Source organism: Symphalangus syndactylus, chromosome 8 (genome assembly GCF_028878055.3).
Source record: "Symphalangus syndactylus isolate Jambi chromosome 8, NHGRI_mSymSyn1-v2.1_pri, whole genome shotgun sequence".
NCBI classification, from domain to species: domain Eukaryota; kingdom Metazoa; phylum Chordata; class Mammalia; order Primates; family Hylobatidae; genus Symphalangus; species Symphalangus syndactylus.
In genome coordinates, this window is record NC_072430.2 from 140,744,231 (window position 1) to 140,766,881 (window position 22,651).

Sequence of the window (22,651 nt, forward strand, 5' to 3'; positions counted from 1 at the left end):
ATCCCATCTACATAAAATAGAAAAATTATCCCAGTGTGGTGATGTGTACCTGTAGTCCCAGCTACATGGGAGGCCGAGGCAGGAGGATCACTTGAGCCCAGAAGGTCCAGGCTGCAGTGAGCTATGATTGCACTGCTGCACTCCAGCCTGGGTGACGGAGTGAGATTCTGGCATATATATATATCTGGGCATGTGGAACCAACATATGTTTTCTTTCTAGCCAGACACTGATGGGACAAGTGGGCTTTTCTATGGCTAACTGATCCCAGATAAGCGCACTGGAGAGAGATGCACCATTTTGTGGGAACCACCCTCTACCCCAAGGTGTGTGTGTATATATATATATGGCATAGAGAAAATAAGACAAGGTTGATATAGTCCTTGTTGTCTAGAGCATCTGTCTTGGCATGTGACGCTCAGGCTGAGCTGAAGGCTCCTTTGATCAACCTGTGTCTGTTCCTGGCATCTGACTTCCTGGACTGTTCCTGGAGCTGGAGCTGTGGCTTTTGGTGAGGGTGTCACATGAAGACTCACACAGGATGGAAACTTCCACTCACCATCCTGCCGGTGTCCTCCTGGGGAGCTCTGGGCTGTAACGTGCTTGGGAGCACTGGGAGCACCGACAGGCCCTGGGCAGGTGTGAGTGCTGTGGTTGCAAGTGTCCTTTCTCAACATGCAGGTCCGTCGTGATCTAGGGTACAGGGCTTCCCCAGGTGGTCGGGCCCCAGCGGGGTGAGAGGCCTCTCTGTGAGGGGAGGGTCCCAAGGCTCAGGGGCAGCATGAGGGCTGCTAACACATTGGAAGAATACGTATACAGCAGGTCCTTAAATAACGTTTTGTTTAATGTCATTTTATTTTAACACTGATAAGAAACAAAACTGATTTGGCTGGGCGTGGTGACTCATGCCTGTAATCCCAGCACTTTGGGAGGCCGAAGCGGGCAGATCACTGAGATCGGGAGTTTGAGATGAGCCTGACGAACATGGAGAAACCCCGTCTCTACTAAAAATAAAAAATTAGCCGGGCGTGCTGGCACATGCCTATAATCCCAGCTACTAGGAAGGCTGAGGCAGGAGAATCGCTTGAACCTGGGAGGCGGAGGTTATGGTGAGCCGAGATTGCACCAGTCTCGCGTCAGTCTCAAAAACAAAACAAAACAAACAAAAAAACGCCCCAAAAACAAAAAAGAAACGACTGAATCCTGGCCAAGGCCACTGTCTGTGTGGGTTTTCTCTGGGTGCTCCAGTTCCCACCTACATCCCAAAGCTGAGCAGGTGAGGTGAGCTGGCGTGTCTGAATTGTCCCAGTGTTGTGTGTGGGTGGGTGGGTGGGTGTGGGGGCGTATGAGCACCCTGCGATGGAACAGCACCCCATCCAGGCCTTGTTCCTGCCCTGCACACTGAGTCGCTGGGGTGGACTCTGGCCACCCACGACCCTGAACTAGAATAAGCACATTAGAATATGAATGAATACATACAAATTATTGTAAAGTAAAAATTCATAAGGCATACAATAATCATGCAAATGCATGACAATAAATGATGCGCTATGAGAGGGCCTAGCAAGCCTGCCACATTGGTGACTGTTCTGAACCTCATGGTGGTAGGAGGTGCTCCTGACAAGGTTCGTTTTGCAAACATTTATTCCTTGATCTAACCCACCAGCAGGACAACCACCATCACATACTGATTCACCAGAAATTGGGTAAATAATTATCTTACTTGTTACTAATCTCTCTTAAAGATATGCGTAGCTTGCATTTATTTCAATGTTTACTATTAGAATTGTACTGGTCTTTATTTAGAAGTGTGGTGATCTTTTTGTGACCAGAAATATGCTGTAGGAACATCACTCTTGTTTATATCAATTAACTTTGGGAAAACTGGCATTGTTGTACATCATTTTGCTTCAAGCTGGTTCCCAAGAACCTATTGAAGACCTTAAGTAAGGACTCACTGGACCTTTTGGCTTAACTGTTGTTGAAAGGTACTTTCTGAGACCAAGTGCTGTGATAGTCATGATTTCACTGGATTTTCACAAGTGACCCTGAGAGGCAGAAAGGGCTTTTGTTGCCAATTCCATTTCGAGGTGAACCTGAAGCTTGGCAAGGTCTGTGCTTCACCTGGTCCCACCGAGAGCAAGTGGGAAGGGAACTCCCATCACCTCCATCGTCATCAGGGCACTATCCTCAACACACAGCCTCCACGGAAGGGCAGCGAGGAGAACAACAGTATTGGTTGCAGCGTTCTGCGTTTCAGTGCAAAACACCCTGTGGCTCCAAAAGTAGATAATTCTGCAGGGGCTTTGGCAAGGGTAACAGGGAGATGAGGTCAAAGCACCTTTTGCCAAACAGTCTGCGAAGGACACAGCGGCAAAGATGCTGCAGGCAGCGTGGGGTGTGGGCCAAGGCAAAGAGGGACTGGTAGAACGGCTTATGCATCTGGAAGGGAAGGCAGGTGGATTAGAAATCTGGGCATGTGGAACCAACATACGTTTTCTTCTTAGCCAGACCACTGATGGTACAAGCAGGCTTTTCTATGGCTAACTCATCCCAGATAAGCGCACTGGAGAGAGACGCACCATTTTGTGGGAACCACCCTCTACCCCAGGGGCTTGTGTGCTCTCCCAAAGCAGAGTTTGTGCCGAGTGAGAGGGGATTCTGACTGGGGTGACTTCAGACGCTCCAGGTGGTCTCCCTGAATTCCGTTTTGCTCCATCCTCTTTGCACAGCAGCCCTACAGCTCCGGGATGGCCCTGTTCATCTCCCCCAGTCATGACCAGCTCTTCCCTTTTGTCAGGGAGGGTCTCAGGAGCGAGTGCATGGCATTGGTCTGGTGGTCAGTCATGCACATGACTCAAGTCAGTGAAACAGAAAAAACACACACAACTCTTCTCACTCTCTCTTTTTTTTTTTTTTTTTGAGATGGAGTCTAGCTCTGTTGCCCAGGCTGGAGTGCAGTGGTGCGATCTCGGCTCATTGCACCCTCTGCCTCCTGGGCTCAAGCGATTCTCCTGCCTTAGCCTCCTGAGTAGCTGGGATTACAGGCGCTTGCCACTATGCCCAGGTAATTTCTGTATTTTTAGTAGAGACAAGGTTTCACCATGTTGGCCAGGCTGGTCTTGAACTCCTGACCTCAAGCGATCTGCCTGCCTTGGCCTCTCAAAGTGCTAGGATTACAGGCATGAGCCACCGCACCTGGCCTGTTCTCACTCTCTTTTAATGGGCATTCACCTGTGGACTTTGTCGTGGATAGATGTAATGCCCACAGCTTCCTTGGTCATATCTTGAGCTGCTGGAGCATGAAGCTGACTCACAGGGCCAGATTAGTATGTCCTGACATGGAGCTAGGCCCGTGGATTCAGGTGGCTCTGGCCTTTCTTTGGACACTGGTTAAGAGAACCCTGGCATTTTTCAGGCCAGCACGGGGCTCTGAGCTCCTTGAGGCCACAGCACCGCAACTACTATAACAAGCTCCTGGGTGTGTGATTATGGAGCCTCCAGAAAAAACCAGAAATGTGCAAATACACCCTCATTTCCCATTCTTCCTTTTACAGATGTATTATACTTAGCCAAATATCAGTGCAAAACTCCCCATGCAAAGAAGCAAAAACAGACAAAAGTTTTGTACTAAAGGTGGGCAGAAAGGCAGCTCTCTTGCCTGGAATACTTCCTCGGGAATCACTTCCTTCCAGGACTCTGACACACAGAGCTGAGGGTAGGAGTTGAAAAGCACCTCGATGACTGCGGGGACCGATGCACAGGTCTTCAGCACCTGGTGGGAAGAGGTGAAAGACACAGCGTAGGCCGACTGGGTTCTGGGTCTCAGTAGGGAAATGGTGGGGGCTGTGGGGGGATGCTCTCCCTAGCTGTGTGACCTCCCTATGCCCAAGTCACACAGGGAACAGCAGCAGAGCAGTACCACAGGGTTGCTGCAGGGATCACATGAGTTAGTGCACACGAAGACACAAGGCAACGGCTCTGCAAGGGAGCCCTTCTTCCCATCATGATGGCCACCCAGCCAAAGTCTGGGCCAAGTGCTCAAGCATTCAGGTTCCCGGGGGGCTATGCTGATGGCTTGGCAGGCCTTCTTGGCCCCCAGAGAGTTGCTCAGAGAAAAGGAATGAAGTTCTGCTAGGAGGAAGTTTGGCCCGAGGATGGTGTTCCCAATTTCTCACCTCAATTTTCAAATGTGTCAGGAAATTGAGAATTGGGGAAGAGGAATTGTTTTGCTGTTGAATTTGGCATTTCCATTTTATTTTCACAGTCCCCACTGGCAAAGATTCCTATTGCCTTATTCGCAAATTTATAATTCAAGTCCATTAGCTTCACCATAAAGATGGGAACACTATTTGCTTTTAAAAAATAAACTTTTTTGTTATGGAGAAGTTTGAAACTTCATACAAAAAAGTAGCGCCAATAGTATGATAAACTCCCATGTACCGCCCCCCCCCCCCCAATCAACTCATGGTTGATCCTGCCCATCCACTTCTCCTAAGATTAAAGCAAATTCCATGTATCCTATAATTTTATCTGTATTTCAGTGCATCTTTTATATGACCCTTTGAAGAAACAAAGATAATATAGCACCTGAGAAATTAACAATAGTTTCATAATACCATGTCATATACAGTGTTTAATTTCACAGATCTCTCTTATATGCCATTATATTAACAAAATAATTTGTTTGTTTGAATAATCATCCCAGTTAAGGCCGACATAATGAGACTGGTTGCTGTGATGTATTTTTAGATGTCTTTTTTGTTTCATGTGACTTATTTGTGGTGGGAACTGGGTTATTTGTCCTGTAGTGTCTCTCACTGTGGGGCTTTTGCTGATTACATCCCTGTGGGGTTTGTGGACATGCTGCTCTTCCTCTGTTTTCTGTAAATTAGTAGTTGGATTTAGAAGCTGGACCAAATTCAGTTGCGGGGCGCAGTGGCTCACGCCTGTAATCCCAGCACTTTGGGAGGCTGAGGCAGGCGGATCACCTGAGGTTGGGAGTTCAAGACCAGCCCGACCAACATGGAGAAACACCGTCTCTACTTAAAATACAAAAATTAGCTGGGCATGGTGGCACGTGCCTGTAATCCCAGCTACACAGGAGGCTGACACAGGAGATTCGCTTGAACCTGGGAGGTGGGGGTTGCAGTGAGCCGAGATCGCGCCATTGCACTCCAGCCTGGGCATTAAGAGTGAAACTCAGTCTCAAAAAAAGGAAGTTGGACCAAATTCAGATTCGATTTTGGAGAGGGGCAGGGCAATTTCATAGCTCTCTCTTTTTGAGGTCTAAGATTTGCCAAGTATTGTATAATTGTTCTTTCTTCTTGGTTGAGAGACCTGAGGTTACACCACTTTTCTAAGCCCAGCTGCCATATATCTGCAGCGATGACCTGAACCACTACTGGGGCCTGCCCTGCGTCATGTCTACTGGGGCTCTATGGACACAGAGTCCAACAGAAGAAAGTATTTAAGTCACTCATGGAGGCTGCTCACTTCACAACTTGGCTCCCTTCTCCACAGCTCCAGACCTAAAACCCCCTTAAAATACAAATATGACGAACTAAAAAAAATTCATATTCCTTTTGTTAGAGGTAACTACTATTAACATTTTGTGTATGCTAATGTTTTATGTGTTTAGACAGAAAATTAATATATATGACAACAATGGGTGAATTCTTTGCATATGATTTTGAAATCTGATTTTTTTCCATGCAGAATAGATTGTGAATCTATTTACAAGCAATTATCCTTTTTTCTTTTTTTTTTTTTGCATGGAGTCTTGCCCTATCACCCAGGCTGGGGTGCAGTGGTGTGATCTCGGCTCACTGCAACCTCTGCCTCCCAGTTCAAGCTATTCTCCTGCCTCAGCCTCCCAAGTAGCTGGGACTATAGGCAGGTGCCACCACACCCTGCTGATTTTCATATTTTTATTAGAGACAGGGTTTCACCATGTTGGCCAGGCTGGTCTTGAACTCCTGACCTCGTGATCCGCCCATCTCAGCCTCCCAAAGTGCTGGGATTACAGGCGTGAGCCACCACGCCCAGCCCAATATGGACTATTTACTTTTGTTTTGTTTGATCATTTGGTTTTCTTCCTTTGTGAATTGCTCAGTTATGTCTTTTGCTTATTTTTCTATTGGTGTGCTCATTTCTTCACTGATTTGTAAGTATACTTTATTCGGGTTATTTTCAGGTAGACAATAATTTTGCAAACAATGATATTTTTTTCCTCCTCAATATTAATATTTCTTATCTTATTACACTGGCTAGAGCTTTTCAGTTCAATGCTAAATAACAACATTAATGGCATGCATAATTATCTTATTCCTAACTTTAATAGGATTGTCTCTAATGTTTCACCATAAATACAACCTTGAATATTAGTTTCAAATAGATACCCTGTTCTAAGTTAAGAAAATATCTATTCCTAGGTTACTACAAAGTTTAAGATGTAATTTCATTTTTTGCGGTTTTCTAACCAAGTTGATAGAAAAAGATTTTCCAGGCCAGACGTGGTGGCTCATGCCTGTAATCCCAGCATTTTGAGAGGCTAAGTGGATCACCTGAGGTCAGGAGTTCAAGACGAACCTGACCAACATCATGAAACCCCTTCTCTACTAAAAATACAAAAATTAGCCAGGCATGGTGGTGCATGCATGTAATCCCAGCTACTTGGGAGGCTGAGGCAGGAGAATTGCTTGAACTCGGGAGGCGGAGGTTGCAGTGAGCTGAGATAGTGCCACTGCACTCCAGCCTGGGTGACAGAGTGAGACTCTGTCTCAAAACTAAAAAAAAAAAAGAAAAAGATTTTCCAATACTGACCCATTTTTGTCTTCATAAAACAGGCCCTATTTGGCTATTCTTCTATATTTAATACACATATTATATATAAAAATATATAATTATGGTATCACTATATATCAGAGAGAGATATATGCTATTATATATACTAGATCAGGCTAGATCTTCACCGTATCTGTCAATAAGCACATTTTTCTCATTGGAAATAGTATAGTATATATAATATAGTGCCAGACTCAATTTACTAAGTTTTTTTAATCTCTTTTAATAAATTTGGTTCATAGTTTTATTTTTTGAGCTATTTTTGTCAAGTTTTAACATCATTTTATATTAACTTAGTAAAACTATCTGAGAAAATTTGTTTTTTTTTTTAATACTCGGGAAGATTTTAAAAAGTAGACCATATTGGAATTAGGAAGGCACAGTAGATCTTGCATTTGACATTGTCTATGCCTGGCATTTAGCTGCAGGTAGTAATTTGATAGTTTTCATTTCTTTCATGGTTATTGGCACATTTTATTTTGATTTCTTCTTGAGTCCCTTTTGTTAATCTATATTTTCCTGGAAAATAATCTTCATTTTAAAGAAATTTAGCATTGCATAGGTGCCAGTCAAGGTCCAAAAGAAAAGAGATGGAGAAGCCAGGCACGGTGGCTCACTCCTGTAATTCCAGCACTTTGGGAGGCCGAGGTGGGTGGATCACCTGAGGTCAGGAGTTCGATACTAGCCTGGCCAACATGGTGAAGGCCCATCTCTACTAAAAATACAACAAAATTAGCTGGGCATAGTGGTGCACATCTGTAGTCCCAGCTACTCGGGAGGCTGAGGCAGGAGAATTGCTTGAATCCAGGAGGTGGAGGTTGCAGTGAGCTGAGATCACACCACTGCACTCCAGCCTGGGCGACAGAGCAAGACTCCGTCTAAAAAAAAAAAGAGAGAGGGTGAGTTCGATATGGGATCATTCCAGAAGTGTTTATTGATACAAAAACTATTTAACCAGATGTGGGTACAAGGAAACTGGCAAGGGTTAGGGCAGCAATGTCGGGTCGTGGCAGAGGTATTACGCCAGTCAGGTGAGCTGTCTTAGCAGAAGCAGCAATCCTTGCTTGGGGATACACAGCTAGCCTGAGGCAAAGAGCCAGCCCAGAGAATGCATGTTCTGCCCTCACTCTCCTTTCCTCCCTCCTGCTGCCGGGACACCCCACGGCTATACCCAGCTGGAAGGCAGAGGGCCAAGAGCTGTAGAATGAGGTCCATACGGATCCATAAAGGTGGAAGGAAGAGATCTTCACTGTATCGATGAATAAGCACCCTTTTCTCATTTGAAAATCACTGTAATTGTATTTTCAATGCTTTTTTTCCTGTTTAGTTTTGCTGGAGGTTTTTCCATTTTACTTCTTTTTTCAAGAAATCAGCTATTGGATTTTGTTGATCAGTTCTCTTTTAAAATATTATAATCTATTAATTTTTGCCTTTATCATTATTAATTCCTTTCTCCTATCTCCTTAGGTATGTTTTGTTTGTCTTTCATGCTCCTTGGATTGACTGCTCAGTTAATTTCATAACGTTTTTTTCCTAGAGTCATAATAAAGGCAACTTTTAAAATGGTATAAATTTCCCTTTGAATGTTGGTAGGGTCATAGCCAAGAGTTTTGAGGCAGTGTTCCCTTCCCTCCTTCCCTCCTTCCTTCCTTCCTTCCTTCCTTCCTTCCTTCTTCTTTCCTTCCTGTTTTGAGACAGGGTCTTGCTCTGTCACCTATGCTGCAGTGCAGTGGTGTGATCATGGCTCACTACAACCTTGACCTCCTGGACTGAAGCGAACCTCCCACCTCAGCCTCCTGAGTAGCTGGGACTACAGGTGCATGCCACTATGCCAGGCTAATTTTAAACATTTTTTTGTAGAGACAAGGTCTCACTATGTTGCCCAGGCTGGTTTTGAACTCCTGGGTTCAAGCGATCTTCCTACTGCAGGCTCCCAAAGCGCCGGGATTATAGATATGAGCCACCACACCCGGCTTGTCTTTCTTAAATAGTCTGCAATTAAATAACTGTTGAGGCAGTAGTTATTTGGGAGTGTGCTATAACATTTTCAAATGGTTATGTTATTTTTTAAAATTAACAAACTTTTTACTATTAATTTTCTGGTATATTGCAATATGGCTGTAGACAATGTCAGTTTTGGCACTAGCAGAAGTCACATTTCATTTGGTTCAAAATATGTTTGTCACATTTATGATTTGGAGCTACTGTACTTGATTTTTTTTGGCTCACTTGATCTGTGATAGACAGATATGAATTAAGAATCACCTAAATTATTTTTCAGTCAATTTCTCCATTTTAACACAATCTTCTTTGGCACATAAAGTTTATAATGGTTATCTTTTCACTATGGATTATATCCTCGGTCAATATCAAATGAATATTTTTTCCCCTCTTATTTTGTGTATTTCCCTGGAATTCTATTTGCATATTGATATAAAAATACATTTTTTTTGGTTTGTTTTTGCCAGAATTATCTCTGCTCATTCTTTTTTTTTATTTTTTATTTGAGACAGAGTCTCACTCTGTCACCCAGGCTGGCGTGCAATGGTGAGATCTTGGCTCACTGCAACCTCCGTCTCCTGGGTTCAAGCAATTCTCCTGCCTCAGCCTCCTGAGTAGCTGGGATTACAGGGACCCGCCATCATGCCTGGCTAATTTTTTTGTATTTTTGTAGAGATGGGGTTTCACCATGTTGGCCAGGTTGGTCTTGAACTCCTGATCTCAGGTGATCTGCCCTCCTCGGCCTCCCAAAGTGCTGTTACAGGCGTGAGCCACCACACCTGGCCTCATTTTAAAATTTTAATATTTTGTTTCACTTTGTTTTAAATGTATTTGAGAGTCTGTGTTGGTAAGAGGGTAGTTTAAGCAATTTTCATTTACTGTTATAAATCAAGCGTTTGGTCTCACTCCGGTCTCACTTTATTCTTTTTGTTTTTTTTCTGCTTCTTGTTTCCTTTGTTCTCTGGTTCTGTTGTACAGGTTTGTATTTTCTTTGGATTCATCTTCCGTATTTTGGAAGTACGCATTGTCTTTAAAATGCTATTAGTTACCTTCAAAAAAAAAAAAAAATCAACCTAGGCCTGATGCAGTGGCTCACGCCTGTAATCCCAACACTTTGGGAGGCCGAGGTGGGCGGATCACGAGGTCAAGAGATGGAGACCATCCTGGCCAACATGGTGAAACCCCGTCTCTACTAAAAATACAAAAATTAGCTGGGTGTGGCAGCATGCACCTGTAGTCCCAGCTACTCAGGAGGCTGAGGCAGGAGAATCACTTGAACCTGGGAGGCAGAGGTCGCAGTGAGTTGAGATCACACCACTGCACTCCAGCTTGGCGACAGAGTGAGACTCCGTCTCAAAAAAAAAAAAAAAAAAAAAAAAAAAAAAAATATATATATATATATATATATATAAACCTATAATTTTTTTTTTTTTTTTTTTTGAGATGGAGGCTCGCTCTGTCGCCCAGGCTGGAGTGCAGTGGCGCAATCTCGGCTCACTGCAAGCTCCGCCTCCCGGGTTCACGCCATTCTCCTGCCTCAGCCTCTCCAAGTAGCTGGGACTACAGGCGCCCGCCACCACGACTGGCTAATTTTTTGTATTTTTAGTAGAGACGGGGTTTCATCGTGGTCTCGATCTCCTGACCTCGTGATCCGCCCGCCTCGGCCTCCTAAAGTGCTGGGATTACAAGCGTGAGCCACTGCGCCCAGCCTACAAACCTATAATTCTCTAAAAATCTAAATAGTATCTTTTATGTTCCAGATAGGCCATCATCCTTTCTCTCACATTTCTCTCTTAACCAGTACTTCTCCCTTCCTTTCTTAATAATACTGGAGTTTTAGTTCCAGGTTGTCATTATTGTATGATCATGTTTTATATTGCATATCTCCTTCAGTAACCATTTTGGTATTTGCATTTAGTTTTACAACGTGCTTCCCAATTATCTGTCCCTATTATATCTGGGTTGTATGCTCACCACCTGTCCTTTAAGCCATTCCTTCTGTAGGTATTTGCCGAGCTCCTACTAGAAGGCAGGGATTGTATTATGTCTGCGTGTTATGATGGCCAGCTCCACCTTCACAGAGCTTTACAGTCCCAAATATAACAACAACAATACAAGTGCTGTGGTCATATGAGGGAGAGTTCAGGGGAAGATTTCTGGAAGAAGTGACATCCAAGCTGAGACCTGGCTGTGGCGCAGGAGTTAGCAGGGGGGAGAAAAGGCATGGAGAGTTCTGGGGACAAGAGTGTTCTAAGGCAGAGAAAACGTATTACGTCAGGTTTGGGAGGTGAGAAGGAGCAAATAATGCTGGCTGGGGCATGAGTCTGACATGGGGAGTGCTCGGAAATGAAACAGGAGAGGAAAGCAGGGAAGACCATGGAGTCCATTATCTGCCTGAAAAGGAGGCTGGCACAGGGAGCACTTGCCAGGTATGAGTGGAGGAGAGGCCGGGTCTGATTTTAATTTTAGAAATATCACCAGGGCTGGCTGTGGTGGCTCACACCTGGAATCTCAGCACTTTGGGAAGCCAAGGCAGGCAGATTACTTGAGTCTAGGAGTTTGAGACCAGCCTGGACAACATGGAGAAATACCGTTTCTACAAAAAAATACAAAAAATTAGCTGGGCGTGATGGTGTGCACCTGTAGTCCCAGCTACCCAGGAGACTGAGGTGGAAGAATTGCTTGAGCCTAGAAGGTCAATGCTGCAGTGAGCTATGATTGCACTGCTGCACTCCAGCATAGGCAACGGAGTGAGACCCTCTCTCAAAAACCAGACCAAACCAACCAAGCAAACAAGGAAATATCACCAGGGCTGGATCTGGGGAAGAGTTTAGAGGAGACAGAGAACCCAATGAAGATGTGTCCATCTAGGGGAGAGATGGTGGTGGCCTCACCTCAGGTGGTGGCAGTCAGGAGGGTAGGAGATTTTGAGATATATTTAGGGGGCAGAGTGGGGAAAATCTGGGGATGGATTTCCCCATTCCTGAACTCTTCTTTAGTGTTATCTCTTTGTCAGCTGGAGTACATCCACCTCAATGGGCCATTAGCCCCAGCCACTCCCCCATACCGTCCTTACCAAAGGCACCAATGCTGCTCTTGGCCCAGGCTCTGCCTCGCCAGCGGTCCGTGCTCTGCCTCACTTTACTTGCTGTGTCAGCCACGCCTGACATGTCGACGATGTCTTCCACCTCAATGTAGCCTTCACTTGGCTTTGAGGAAGGTGTGCTCTCATTCCTTCTACCTTGCTGGTTGCCCCTCCTCAGTTTCCTTAGCTGCTGTCTCATCTCCGTCCTTCAGATGTTTGACCGTCCCTGCATTCAGGCCCATTCCTCTTTTCCGTTTACTCTCACTTGCTGGTGATCTTATCTGGTTTCCTGGCTTTAAATACCATCCTTTGTCACTGACCCTCAAAGGTATATCTCCAGGTTGGCTAAATCTCTCCCTCTCGAACTTTGGGCTTCAATATCCAGCTGCTTACATTGTAGCTCCACCTGGCTGTATCTCACACTCAACATACCAAAAACTGAACTCCCTGGTTCACCAGGTCCCAACCTGCTGTGCCACCCATAACTTGCCCCATTCCCAAGTGATAGCAAACTCATTCTTGCAGTCTCTTGGGCAGGAATCAGAGTCATCCATTGCTCCTGTTTCTCCCACACTCCACATCCAATCTGTTAAAAAATCCTGTAGGCTGTACCTCCAAAATATATCCAGGGTCAGATTGCCTCCCTTGTCCACACCACCATCATCCCTCCTGTGAATCACAGCAACACCCTCCTAACTCATCTTTCCATGTCTGTTCTCCTCCTTCTCAGGTATCTGCTTAACATGGCACCGAGAGGAGGATCTTTATAAAATATTGTTGGATTGCGTCACTCCCCTGCTCAAATCCCTCCAATGGCCAAAGTCATTACAATGCCCTGTAAGACCCCACACAACCTGTGCCCTCTCCCTTACCACCCCTAATCTCATCTTCTACTCCCATCCCACTAGCTCCTTCCATCTCTGGCCACACTGGTCCCCTGTGGTTCTGTGCACAGGGCTGGCCTGCTCCAGCCTTAGGCTACAGATGGCTGGTACTCTGCTGGACTGCTCTTCCCCAGACATCTGCACAGTGGGTCCCTCACATCTCTCAAGTCTTTGTTCAGCAGTCACTGACCCTAACTGCCTGACTTAAAATTGCAACTGCCTTCCACCCTTTTAATTTTTCTATAGTCCTTATCACTTTTTTGGTCTGTTGATCATGCTCAATGTTTAACGCCTGTCTTCCCCATTAGAGTGTAAGCTCCACATAGGCAGGAATACTTCTTTCCCCTTATCCGTTCACTCACTTATCCGATGTGCCTAGTATATTGCTGGGACATGACTGGTGCTCAGCAAATACTTGTTGATAAATAATTGAAGTATTTTTTCTTTTTCAGAAAATGCATTAGAAAGGCATGTTTTATGAACCCTTGATATCTAAAAGTGTCTTTCGTCATCAAAATGAAACTATCTTCACTGAGTCTAAAATTCTAGTGTTCAAATTTTCCTTTCAAAATCAGTGGATGATATTTCATTGTCTTGTGTTACTATTACAGCAGAAACATCTGAGTCCAGCCTGGTTTTTATTCCTTTATGAATAGCCTGTTTTCTGCTTAAATACTTTGCCAGATTTTTCCATGTCTTTTTATAACATTTTTGTTAGAATGTATATAGGTATGTGCCTCCTGTCATTGATTTGCAGAGAACACCCTTTTCGATTGCCAACCAAAAGTTATGACTTTCAGTGCAGCTAAGTTTTCTTCTATTATGTCTTTGGTTATTATTTCTGATCCATTTGTCCTAGGCTCCTTCTGCAGTAACATCACTTATCTGTGGGTTGGCTCTCTACTCTATCCTTTATTACCATCACTTTCTCTTTTAGTTTCTTGGTTTTTCTTTTTTTGCACTTAAGAAGAGTTTTTATCATTAGTCTTTCATTATAGTGAACACTGAGGTTGACTTTCCAACAATTCAGATGATTAATTTAATCCAATCATGGTAATCCAATCTCCTCTGCCAGTTATTGGTTCAGAGAAGGACAGGTTTAAGCCAACTGAGGACACCTCTTCAGGGTTTCTAGAAAAAAGGAACAACAGGATATGAACAAGGAAATGGGCCCATTGTTGCTGGAAGCCATCTTGTGACCATGAGGGAGCCATTCTGGGGACAAAGCTGACTCACTGAGGATGGCAGAGCAGAGAGTTGGGAAGCACCAGGCTCTTTGAGGACATCATCCAGACACTGAAACAACCAATTCTGAAGCCTACTACTTCTGCACTTACTGTTATGTGAGATAAAAAGATACATTTCCTTATTTAAACCTGTTTGAATTGGGTTTTCTGCTACTTGTGATTTAAACCACCTGTATCAGAGTCCAGTCAGGCAAAGGAAACCACTCTAGGTATTTCAACCAGAAACAACTTTACACATGGAATTGATTATGTAGGTAATCAAACTGCTGAGATTCCAACAAGGGGAAGGTGAAGTAGCCTAGAGATTAGCAAAATAGAAAGCTGTCATTACTCTTAGAGTTGGTGGGATAGTGGGATGAGGTAGTGTAATCAGAGACCAGGGCCATCCGCTGGAACCAAGTTGAGTCAGGGGCTACCCACTGGGGACTGGGGCCATGAAGGCAGGGGCTGTCTGGTGGGTGTCGGTGTCACAGAGAAGATGCAGGTGCTGCTGGTGAAGCTACACAAGACAGAGACAAAAGAGAGAAATACCCTGGCTTCTTTCTTCCTCCACACTCCAGTTTCCCGTGGTGTCTCCCATTGGCTGAGTCCGACTAGAAGCCAGCTGATGGGGGCTCTGAGTGCAGCTTGAGAGGGCTTTCCCTTTCCCCCGGTCACCCAGGATGCAGACCAGGACCCAGGAACAGCAGGAAAGGGTCTGAGGGCACACGGGCCAATGGCCCAACACGGATTTGATTCTTTATGAATCAACTCTGCCTTTTCGTTCTTTAGTGTATACTTCAATCTGACTGTGCTGTTAGTTTCTTGGTGTAACTATCTCCTCCATCTTCCTTTTTATGTCATTCTATTGAGTTTTCATCTTAACCAGTACTGTTTTGATGGATCCCAGAAACTATGTCTTTTTGTACTCCATAGAGGATGGCACATACTTTCTGAGATTTTCTTGGATCTCCTTTCTGTTTTCTGGATGCTGTTCTATTTTTCGTTGTTTGTCCTCTTTTCCCCCATGAATCTATTCCTTTTTATTAGTCTTTAAGGAGAGAACTAGATGCAAATTTTGCCAACATGCAGGGGACGTCTGTGGTCCTGCTCTGTGCCCAGCCGGGAGACTGTGGAGGGACAACGTGGCGGGAGGGGGACAAGGGCCTGGCCCAGCCCTGTTCCCAGTTGGACGGTTTGCCCGGTGGACTTCAGCTTCGGCCTGGAGGCTTCCTCCTGCTACCCTCTTCCTGGCAGTTGGCAGGTTGCTCTGAAACCTGGGTTCCTCTGATTTTCACATCTGCACTTTACTCTGGCTTCACAGGCTTCCCCCACTGCCTGGCTGACTTTTTTTTTTGGTAATGTCTGCCTGACAGCCTGGAAACTTATGGCCGTGCAGCAGAAGGACATTGGGTCTGGGTCCTCCTAGACTCAGACATGAGGTTGCCTTGTTGTTGCTCTGGATTTCCTCTCTCTCTTTCCCTCCTTTTCTTTCTTCCTTCCTCTCATCTGTGCCTTCAAAGCTATGTTTTTAGAGGACAGGAGCTGTTCTTTCTAGACTGGGCATCATACTGACATCGTAAGAGCTATTATCAGTGGTCCCCTCCCCACGCCCAATTATTTTTGTTCTCATCTATTACTGTCACTGAGTCAGGCTTAGCAGGCTTTAGGGAAAGAGAGAGACAGAGCATGAACATGGAGACACGGAGAGACCAAGCCACAGAGGGAGTGCCCGGCAGGCGGCCTGGGGCCGGCACAGTCTTCCCAGCCCATCTCGCCAGCCCTGTCCCTCTCTGAGCTCCACACGTTGATACTTCCGGGTCACACGAGCCCCACTAACATGCCATTTCCTCATGCATGGCAGTCTCTGATTTCAATCATCCCCTTCTGTGTTGGGAAAAAATCACGCCATTAAGAAGGACTCATGCTGGACCCCTCGGGATGGAGTCTGCTGCTATTTATCCGGTACCCTAGGCGATGCTCAGGTCTTGCTCACTGCAACCCTCCAGCGACCCTCCCACTGGCCCTGTCACTTCTCTGCAAAATGTTAAATGGCTCCCAGGGACTGCAGATAACCCGGACATGCCCCACCCTGGGAAGAGCTGCCCTCCCTTAGAGCAAAAGCACCACCTCCTCCCGCCCCTCCCCCACAGGGTCACAGACTGTGACAGAGTCTTATTGCCTGTCTCTGGGAATTCATTTTCTGTCTCTCCTCTGTTCCACCTCTCTGGGGCTCCCTGCCCCTCCCTGTCCTCTGCATTGTGCCCCCTCATGTTTGCCAGGCAGCTGGCTGCCTTCATTATTTTTACGCCAACACAGTTTAAAAATCTCCGCGGCCTCCTTGCTGTCTGCGGAGAGGCGGCTGCCACATTACTCTGACATGCTGATGTCATTAGTGTCCACGCGCACTCTCTTCAGCTAATGAGGCGGCAGAAAGAAAATTAAGGGGAAAAAATCACACAGGCACATTGCTTTATATGTAGATGGGGAAATAAAACAAGAGCAAGAAAAACACAGGCGCCCTACTTACGATCTCCCCTCCCTCCTCCTGCTGGGGACTGGGTGCACGCAGCTCTGTGAAGATGGGAGGGGGAGCCCTGGTTTTTGACTACTGCTACCCCAGAAATCTCCCACTAAAAATCCTGTGGAATCCGGATAAGCGAAGTCCCTTTACCTGATTCAGTAATTAGGTAAAAAGAAAACATGAAAACTTTAGGTCTCCATTTTCAGTATGGTTAGTGCCCAGAAGCTGAGACAAGACCAGAGATTTGCAGATGTTTCTAGAATCTGCTTTTTTTTTTTTTTTTTTTTTAAGACAAGGTCTTGCTCTGTCGTCCAGGCTGCAGTGTAGTGTTGCAATCATGGCTCACTGCAGCTTCCACCCCCTGGGTTTAGGTAATCTTCCTGTCTCAGCCTCCTGAGTAACTGGGACTACAGGTGCATGCCACCATGCCCAGGTAATTTATTTTTAATTTTTTGTAGAGATGGTGTCTCACTATGTTGTCTAGGCCGGTCTCAAACTGCTGGGCTCAAGTCATCCTTGTGCCTCCCAGAGTGCTGGGATTATAGGCGTGAGCCATTGCCTCTGGCCTAGAATCTGTTATTCTTGCATCAACCTCCATCCCCCATGCAAGCTATGTGAATCCTACACCTGGACCGCCACCACAGCCTGTGGTTTCCATCAGCCCCCTACCTGGTGTGTTCTCTACATTGAGCTTAGAAATTCCAAAATACTGATTGGATGATGTCATCTCCTTCCTTGAAAATGATGTAATCAACTCCCAGTATTCCCAAGTCAGAGGCCCAGGCCCTTAAGGCCCCGCCTGGCTGCCTAGTCTCAACTGGTGCCCCCTGGCTGTTTCCTCTCCAACGACTGGCTCATTTTTCCAACTGCACACATTACCGTGCCTGTCCTGCTCCAGGACGTTTGCCCAGAACGTCTGTCTAGAGTGTTTGTCCCCCGCTTCACACAGATAAGCCTTCAGCCTTCAGATCTCGGCTCACTCATCACACACTTGAGGGAGCCTTGGACCCCGCCCCCCAGCCAGGTGAAACCCGTTCTGTGCTTTCAAGGCGAGGTGAGCCTCGGCTTTGCAGCACTTCTCACCACGGCAACTTCACCTTGGTGTGTGTAATTGTCTGATCCAAGTGACAGGCAGCTCCACCAGGGTGGGAAATACATAGGCTCCTGCTCCTGACCGTGACTCCAGTACCAAGCACCCAAGTTCCCCCAAAACGTTTGTTGAATGAATACATAAGTACTAAAGGGATGCCCGTAGGAAGCATAGCTGATGCCTACATGACTTGGGGGAAATCCTTCATTACTGGTGTAGTCCCTGCACTTCCCCGACTGGCGGACAAGTTTGAGTCTGAAGTATTATTAGTATTTCATTTTTACACAGGGGAAAGTGGAAATGCAGTCCCTCTCAACCACAAATCATGCAGTTTCTGCATCTATGAGTTTCTCATATCTGGGAAAACCGTGCGGGTCATCAGACCCAGAATGCAATCCATAAGTCTCACCCTGAGAAAACCACCTTTGTGATCATGGCATCTCCTCTGCCAGGTGAGAGTCTGAACTCTTTACAGCCACCTGCAGGTGCGTTTTCCCGGCTGCTGCTGGCCTCTGCACCACATGAAACAGAAGGCCTTTGGGAAATAGCACAAAATAGGAGACAGCATAGGAGGGGCTGGAATGTGCTGGCCACGCATGCTGACTGCAAATGAAAAGTATGCATGGACGGGTGTCAGGTGACATCCAGGGACAAATAAAGCTGGCTACGTAAACTGAGCGGTGAATCAAGGAGGTTCCCAAATGAACACCTGTGAAGGACGCAGCGGAGGGCAGGGGTTTGAGCCCTGGCTGGGTGCTGCTACTGTCAGCTCTGTGTCCCATCTTGGAGCAGGGCTGGACTTACATCTTCCCACACGCTTTGATGCTCCATCATTTTCTGGGGTCAAACCAGAAATGTGCTCCTCAAAGAGGCGAGAAGAGCAAAGTAGTGCTTCCTTGGAGAAAGATCACATGGGACTTCATGACTGTTTCACAAATTCGTCTTCCAGGTAAGGAGAGGCTGAAGGAGAGAGACCCCTGAGCGCAGCCTTTTATCCAGACCAAGCATCCAGCCCACAAAGTCACCTGTGGCAGGTGCCAAACAAGTTCTGGTCCACGTCTGTGTGTGCTTCTCTGCCTTCCTGCCTGCTGTCCAACAGGCCCAGCCCCAGCCTGTCCTGACACCTTCCAGAATCCAAACCTGCCAGAATCCACAGCCTGCCCCCTATGCCTGCCCTTGGCGCCCTGTCCCTGCTCCCAGTGTTAACTAGCGGTCAGCCGGGCAGAAAGGCCTGGCACTGTCAACATGTGGGCTTCCGAAGCCGTGACACCGCTTTGATTCTCACTGCAGAGCACTGCGCCGGCTCAGAAGGATGCCCTGTGTCCGCCTGCCGCGACGATGGTGCCTTTGTCTGGGTATGGGGAGCTGTGATTTATGTCATGAGCTCGCTGTGAAACCTTTTGCCTCGGTAATTCTGCACTCCATGGGTGTCTCTTTACATCTATTCACAGTACGGCTGCTGCCCACGGACGGCTTGCCCTGTGACAGTGCTGGTGGCTCTGCGCTCACCTCGCCATGGCGCCCGTGTGGTGCCTGCCCAGCATCTTTGTGGCTGGCTGCAGCGTCTGTTGCGTCTGTTGCTTTGATGTCGCACATGATTAGATGCCGTCCCTGGAGGAGTGACTGCAGGGAGACTGGGTGGAGGAAGAGGCTGCCTCTAGCTTTCCACAGTGTTTTGCTTCGGTTGTGGGGACCAGGCTAGAACATTACAGGCACTGCTGCCTTTGCGTAGGGGATTCTCAGCATGGTGAATGCATCCTCATCCACCATCCTCTCCTGGCCAGGTGTAGGGGTACCCACTGGAGGTTTGGGGGAATCCCAGGGCAAAAAGGTGGAATCCTTATTTCCAAAGATTTAATGCAGGCCATGAGCCTGGAGTGGCTGGAATCCCTTTCATTCATTCAACAAACACTGATGGAAGGTCTGTGTTTACAGGCACCATGTTCAGGGAGTCAGCGGTGGGCAATGCTTTTTGGTGAAAGCCTCAAGGTATTAAGATTTCTCAAGAAAACTCCAGTTCCTTCCAGGATGGGTGGGAACTGACAAGATTCCTTGTCAAGCACTTCCCATGGCTTTTTGGCCCCCAGGTACAACAAACTGTCCCCCAAATCTAAACCTACCCCCAACCTGAATGGAGGATGAGTTGCACCACTGACTGACCCCATTTCTGTGTGGCTGACATAGTACTGGGGATCCCATCCCAGAACAGAGCCCCTGAGCACCTAGAGAGGAGGTGCTGTGCTTTGTCCTGCATCTCTAGTCAAGGCAGCGTAATTTCTACAGCCTTGGAAACAGAGTCCAGGGGTCAGAGGTCCTGTTCCAAGAAATGATGCCTGTGGGACTGCCCCTAGGACTTGAAAGCCTGGTCAGAGATCACTGAAATTGAAATAATTTCAAGGCTAACAAAGGATTACTTCTAGTCGCTACTGAAATATATTTACTCCTTTTTTTTTTCTTTAAAATAAATTGCCCCATTCTTTCCTGGGTAAGTAAGTCAGAAAAAAAAATTGCCGCAGATATTTTCCCCTTGTGGCCCATCCTGTAAACTTTGTTTTCTCTTTTCATTCCTTTTTTTGGAGACAGAGTCTTGCTCTATCACCCAGGCTGGAGTGTAGTGTTGCTATCACAGCTCACTGCAGCCTCCACATCCTGGGTTTAGGTAATCCTCCTGCCTCAGCCTCCTGAGTAGCTGAGACTACAGGTGCATGCCACCAGGCCCAGCTAATTTTTAAAAAAAATTTTTTTGTAGAGATAGGGTCTTGCTATGTTGCCCAGGCTGGTCTTAAACTCCTGGACTCAAGTGATCCTCCTGCCTCAGCCTCCCAAAGCGCTAGGATTACAGGTGTGAGTCACCATGCCGGGCCTCTTTTCATTCTTTATGCAGTTTCATATGACAAGGGTTGAAGTGTGTGTCGGTTTAATGCAGACACAATGTGCATGGGAAGGGCAGTGAGTCTTGTTTCCATGTTATAAGTTGATGAACTAAGCCTGCTAATGATGGGAAACATTAAAATGTAAATTATAAATATACAAGGTAGCTGTCACAGAACATAGAAATACTAGCATTTCTTCCCTTTCAGGAGTCCACTATATTGAAATCATTGCATTAGTGGGGCACCACAAGACAATTACCCAAAGAGGGGGTGAGGCAGCATCGGGAAAGTGCCATCCTGTTTGTCAAGTGAGGAAACACTAGGGGAATTGTCTCGGGGGATTTTCTAACCTTTCAGAGGCACATTCTACTCTGAACGCATCTATAATGGAAAGTTAGCATTTGAGAGAAATGAGTGAATCTCACTTCTCGATGGTTCAGACCACTGAGAACACTGTACTTTTGAATATTAGCTTTTCAGCTATTTGTTCAAAACTAATCAGGCCAAAATACGTCTTATGTCTATGAGTGATGAGTCTTGGTTGATGGAGATAATTTTTAAATTAAACACACCCGGGTTTTACATCTAATGGAATGACTTCCCTTCAATGAAGTCTTTTGGGGGAGGACAACCTCTTACTCCAACCGATATTTTGGAAACATTTTCAGTCTTTTGGGTATTTTCTGAGGTGAGAAATCTTTATTCTTTATCATTATTATTTCAGGGTAGATCTGACGGGTGGAACAAGGATGAGTTGTTCAGAGTCAAGTCTGCAAGGGTGAGCCAGCAGAATGGGGGTGAGGTCCCAACACTGCAGTGACTTGGGCAGGGAACCCCAGGTAGAGGGAGAATATCACCTGCCTCTCGTGTTTCACTGCAATGTGGTGAGGACCGAATGAGAGAAGTCTGCAAATGTACAAAGCGCTCTCATTAACAAGGTGGATGATCAGATTGGGTAATTTTGTTTCAGATCAAATGCCAGATATGGCAAGAGACTGATTTTCATCGTTCTGAAAATTACACTGACGATGAGCTGCCAAAATATTTTGCGCTCTGACTGCATCATCGAAATAAGTGCCTGGCGTCCGTCCCCAGGTGACTACTTGGAAAGGATGCATTCTTGACATGCAACCCCTTAATTGTCTCGTGGCTCTAACCAGAAGGCTTCTAGGCCCCTGTTCCTCAAAATGGGGTCCCAGGACCAGCAGTCTAGGCCACACCCAGGAGCTTGTTAGCAATGCAGGCTCTCCCACCCCAGACCGGCAGAGCAGATTCTGCATTTTCACAAGTCCCCAGGGGTGCCTGGGCCATTACACTTTGAGAGTGCCGCATGCAACCCAGCTCCCAGGCCGGTCACTAAGTGGCAAAATTCCAGGGCACGTGCCAGCCCGTCTGGATCCTGCCTTACCTTGGGGAAGGCGTCGGGCCACACGGTGGGCGAGCCGTGGTTGAGCAGCGCCTGCACCGTGCGCTGCGGTGAGGCCTGGAGAGCGCAGGATGCGGTCTGCAGCACGCGGCCCAGCGGCGAGGCCCCGCCATAGTCGAGCGCGCCCGCGTCGGCGCCATGCCGCAGTAGGAGGCGCGCCAGGCTGTAGCTCGCGTGGCCGCAGGCCTTGTGCAGCGGACTGCGCTCGTCTTCGTCGCGCGCGTCCGCCTCCGCCCCGCGCCGCAGCAGCAGCGCGCACAGGCGCACGCAGCGCCCGTGCTCGTCGGGCCTCCGCGCCGCCCCGCAGGCCGCGCTCAGAGCCGTCTCCCCGCGGCCGTTCCTCGCGTCCACGTGCGCCCCGCGGCCCAGGTAGAGGCGCGCGTGCTCGTCCAGGCCGCGCTGCGCCGCCACGTGCAGCGGCGTGTCCCGGCCCGTGCCGCCCACGCGCTGCACCGAGGCCCCGTGCTCCAGCAGCGCTTGCGCGCACCTGTGGGAGGCCAGGGCCTGTCACTCGGGCGCCCGGCAGGACGCCCGCACCCTTCCACCCCCGGCCTGCTGCTGCAAAATATCAAGTGACCTCTGAATGAAAAGACATGCTCTGCTCTCCCATACCAAGGCGTCAGGAGTTCAAACTAAACTGGAAAAAAAAAAAAAAAAAAAAAGATTATGGCAAAACCAGCTCCTGAGTGGTGTAAATA

At 47.1% G+C, this 22,651-nt stretch overlaps 1 protein-coding gene across 1 annotated transcript in view; it reads right to left on the reverse strand.

Annotated features, from left to right (window-relative positions):
- Nucleotides 1–829: 829 nt before the first annotated feature.
- The window catches only part of ASB18 (ankyrin repeat and SOCS box containing 18), a 69,589-nt gene continuing 47,767 nt past the window's right edge, over nt 830–22,651 (reverse strand). Inside the window, exons 4-6 of the mRNA XM_055287879.1 lie at nt 21,936–22,440; nt 3,660–3,773; nt 830–2,440 (exon numbers count right to left, since the gene is read on the reverse strand). Coding sequence (XP_055143854.1) covers nt 2,255–2,440; nt 3,660–3,773; nt 21,936–22,440 — 805 coding nt within the window. The 3' untranslated portion in view covers nt 830–2,254. The remainder of the gene's footprint in view (nt 2,441–3,659; nt 3,774–21,935; nt 22,441–22,651) is intronic.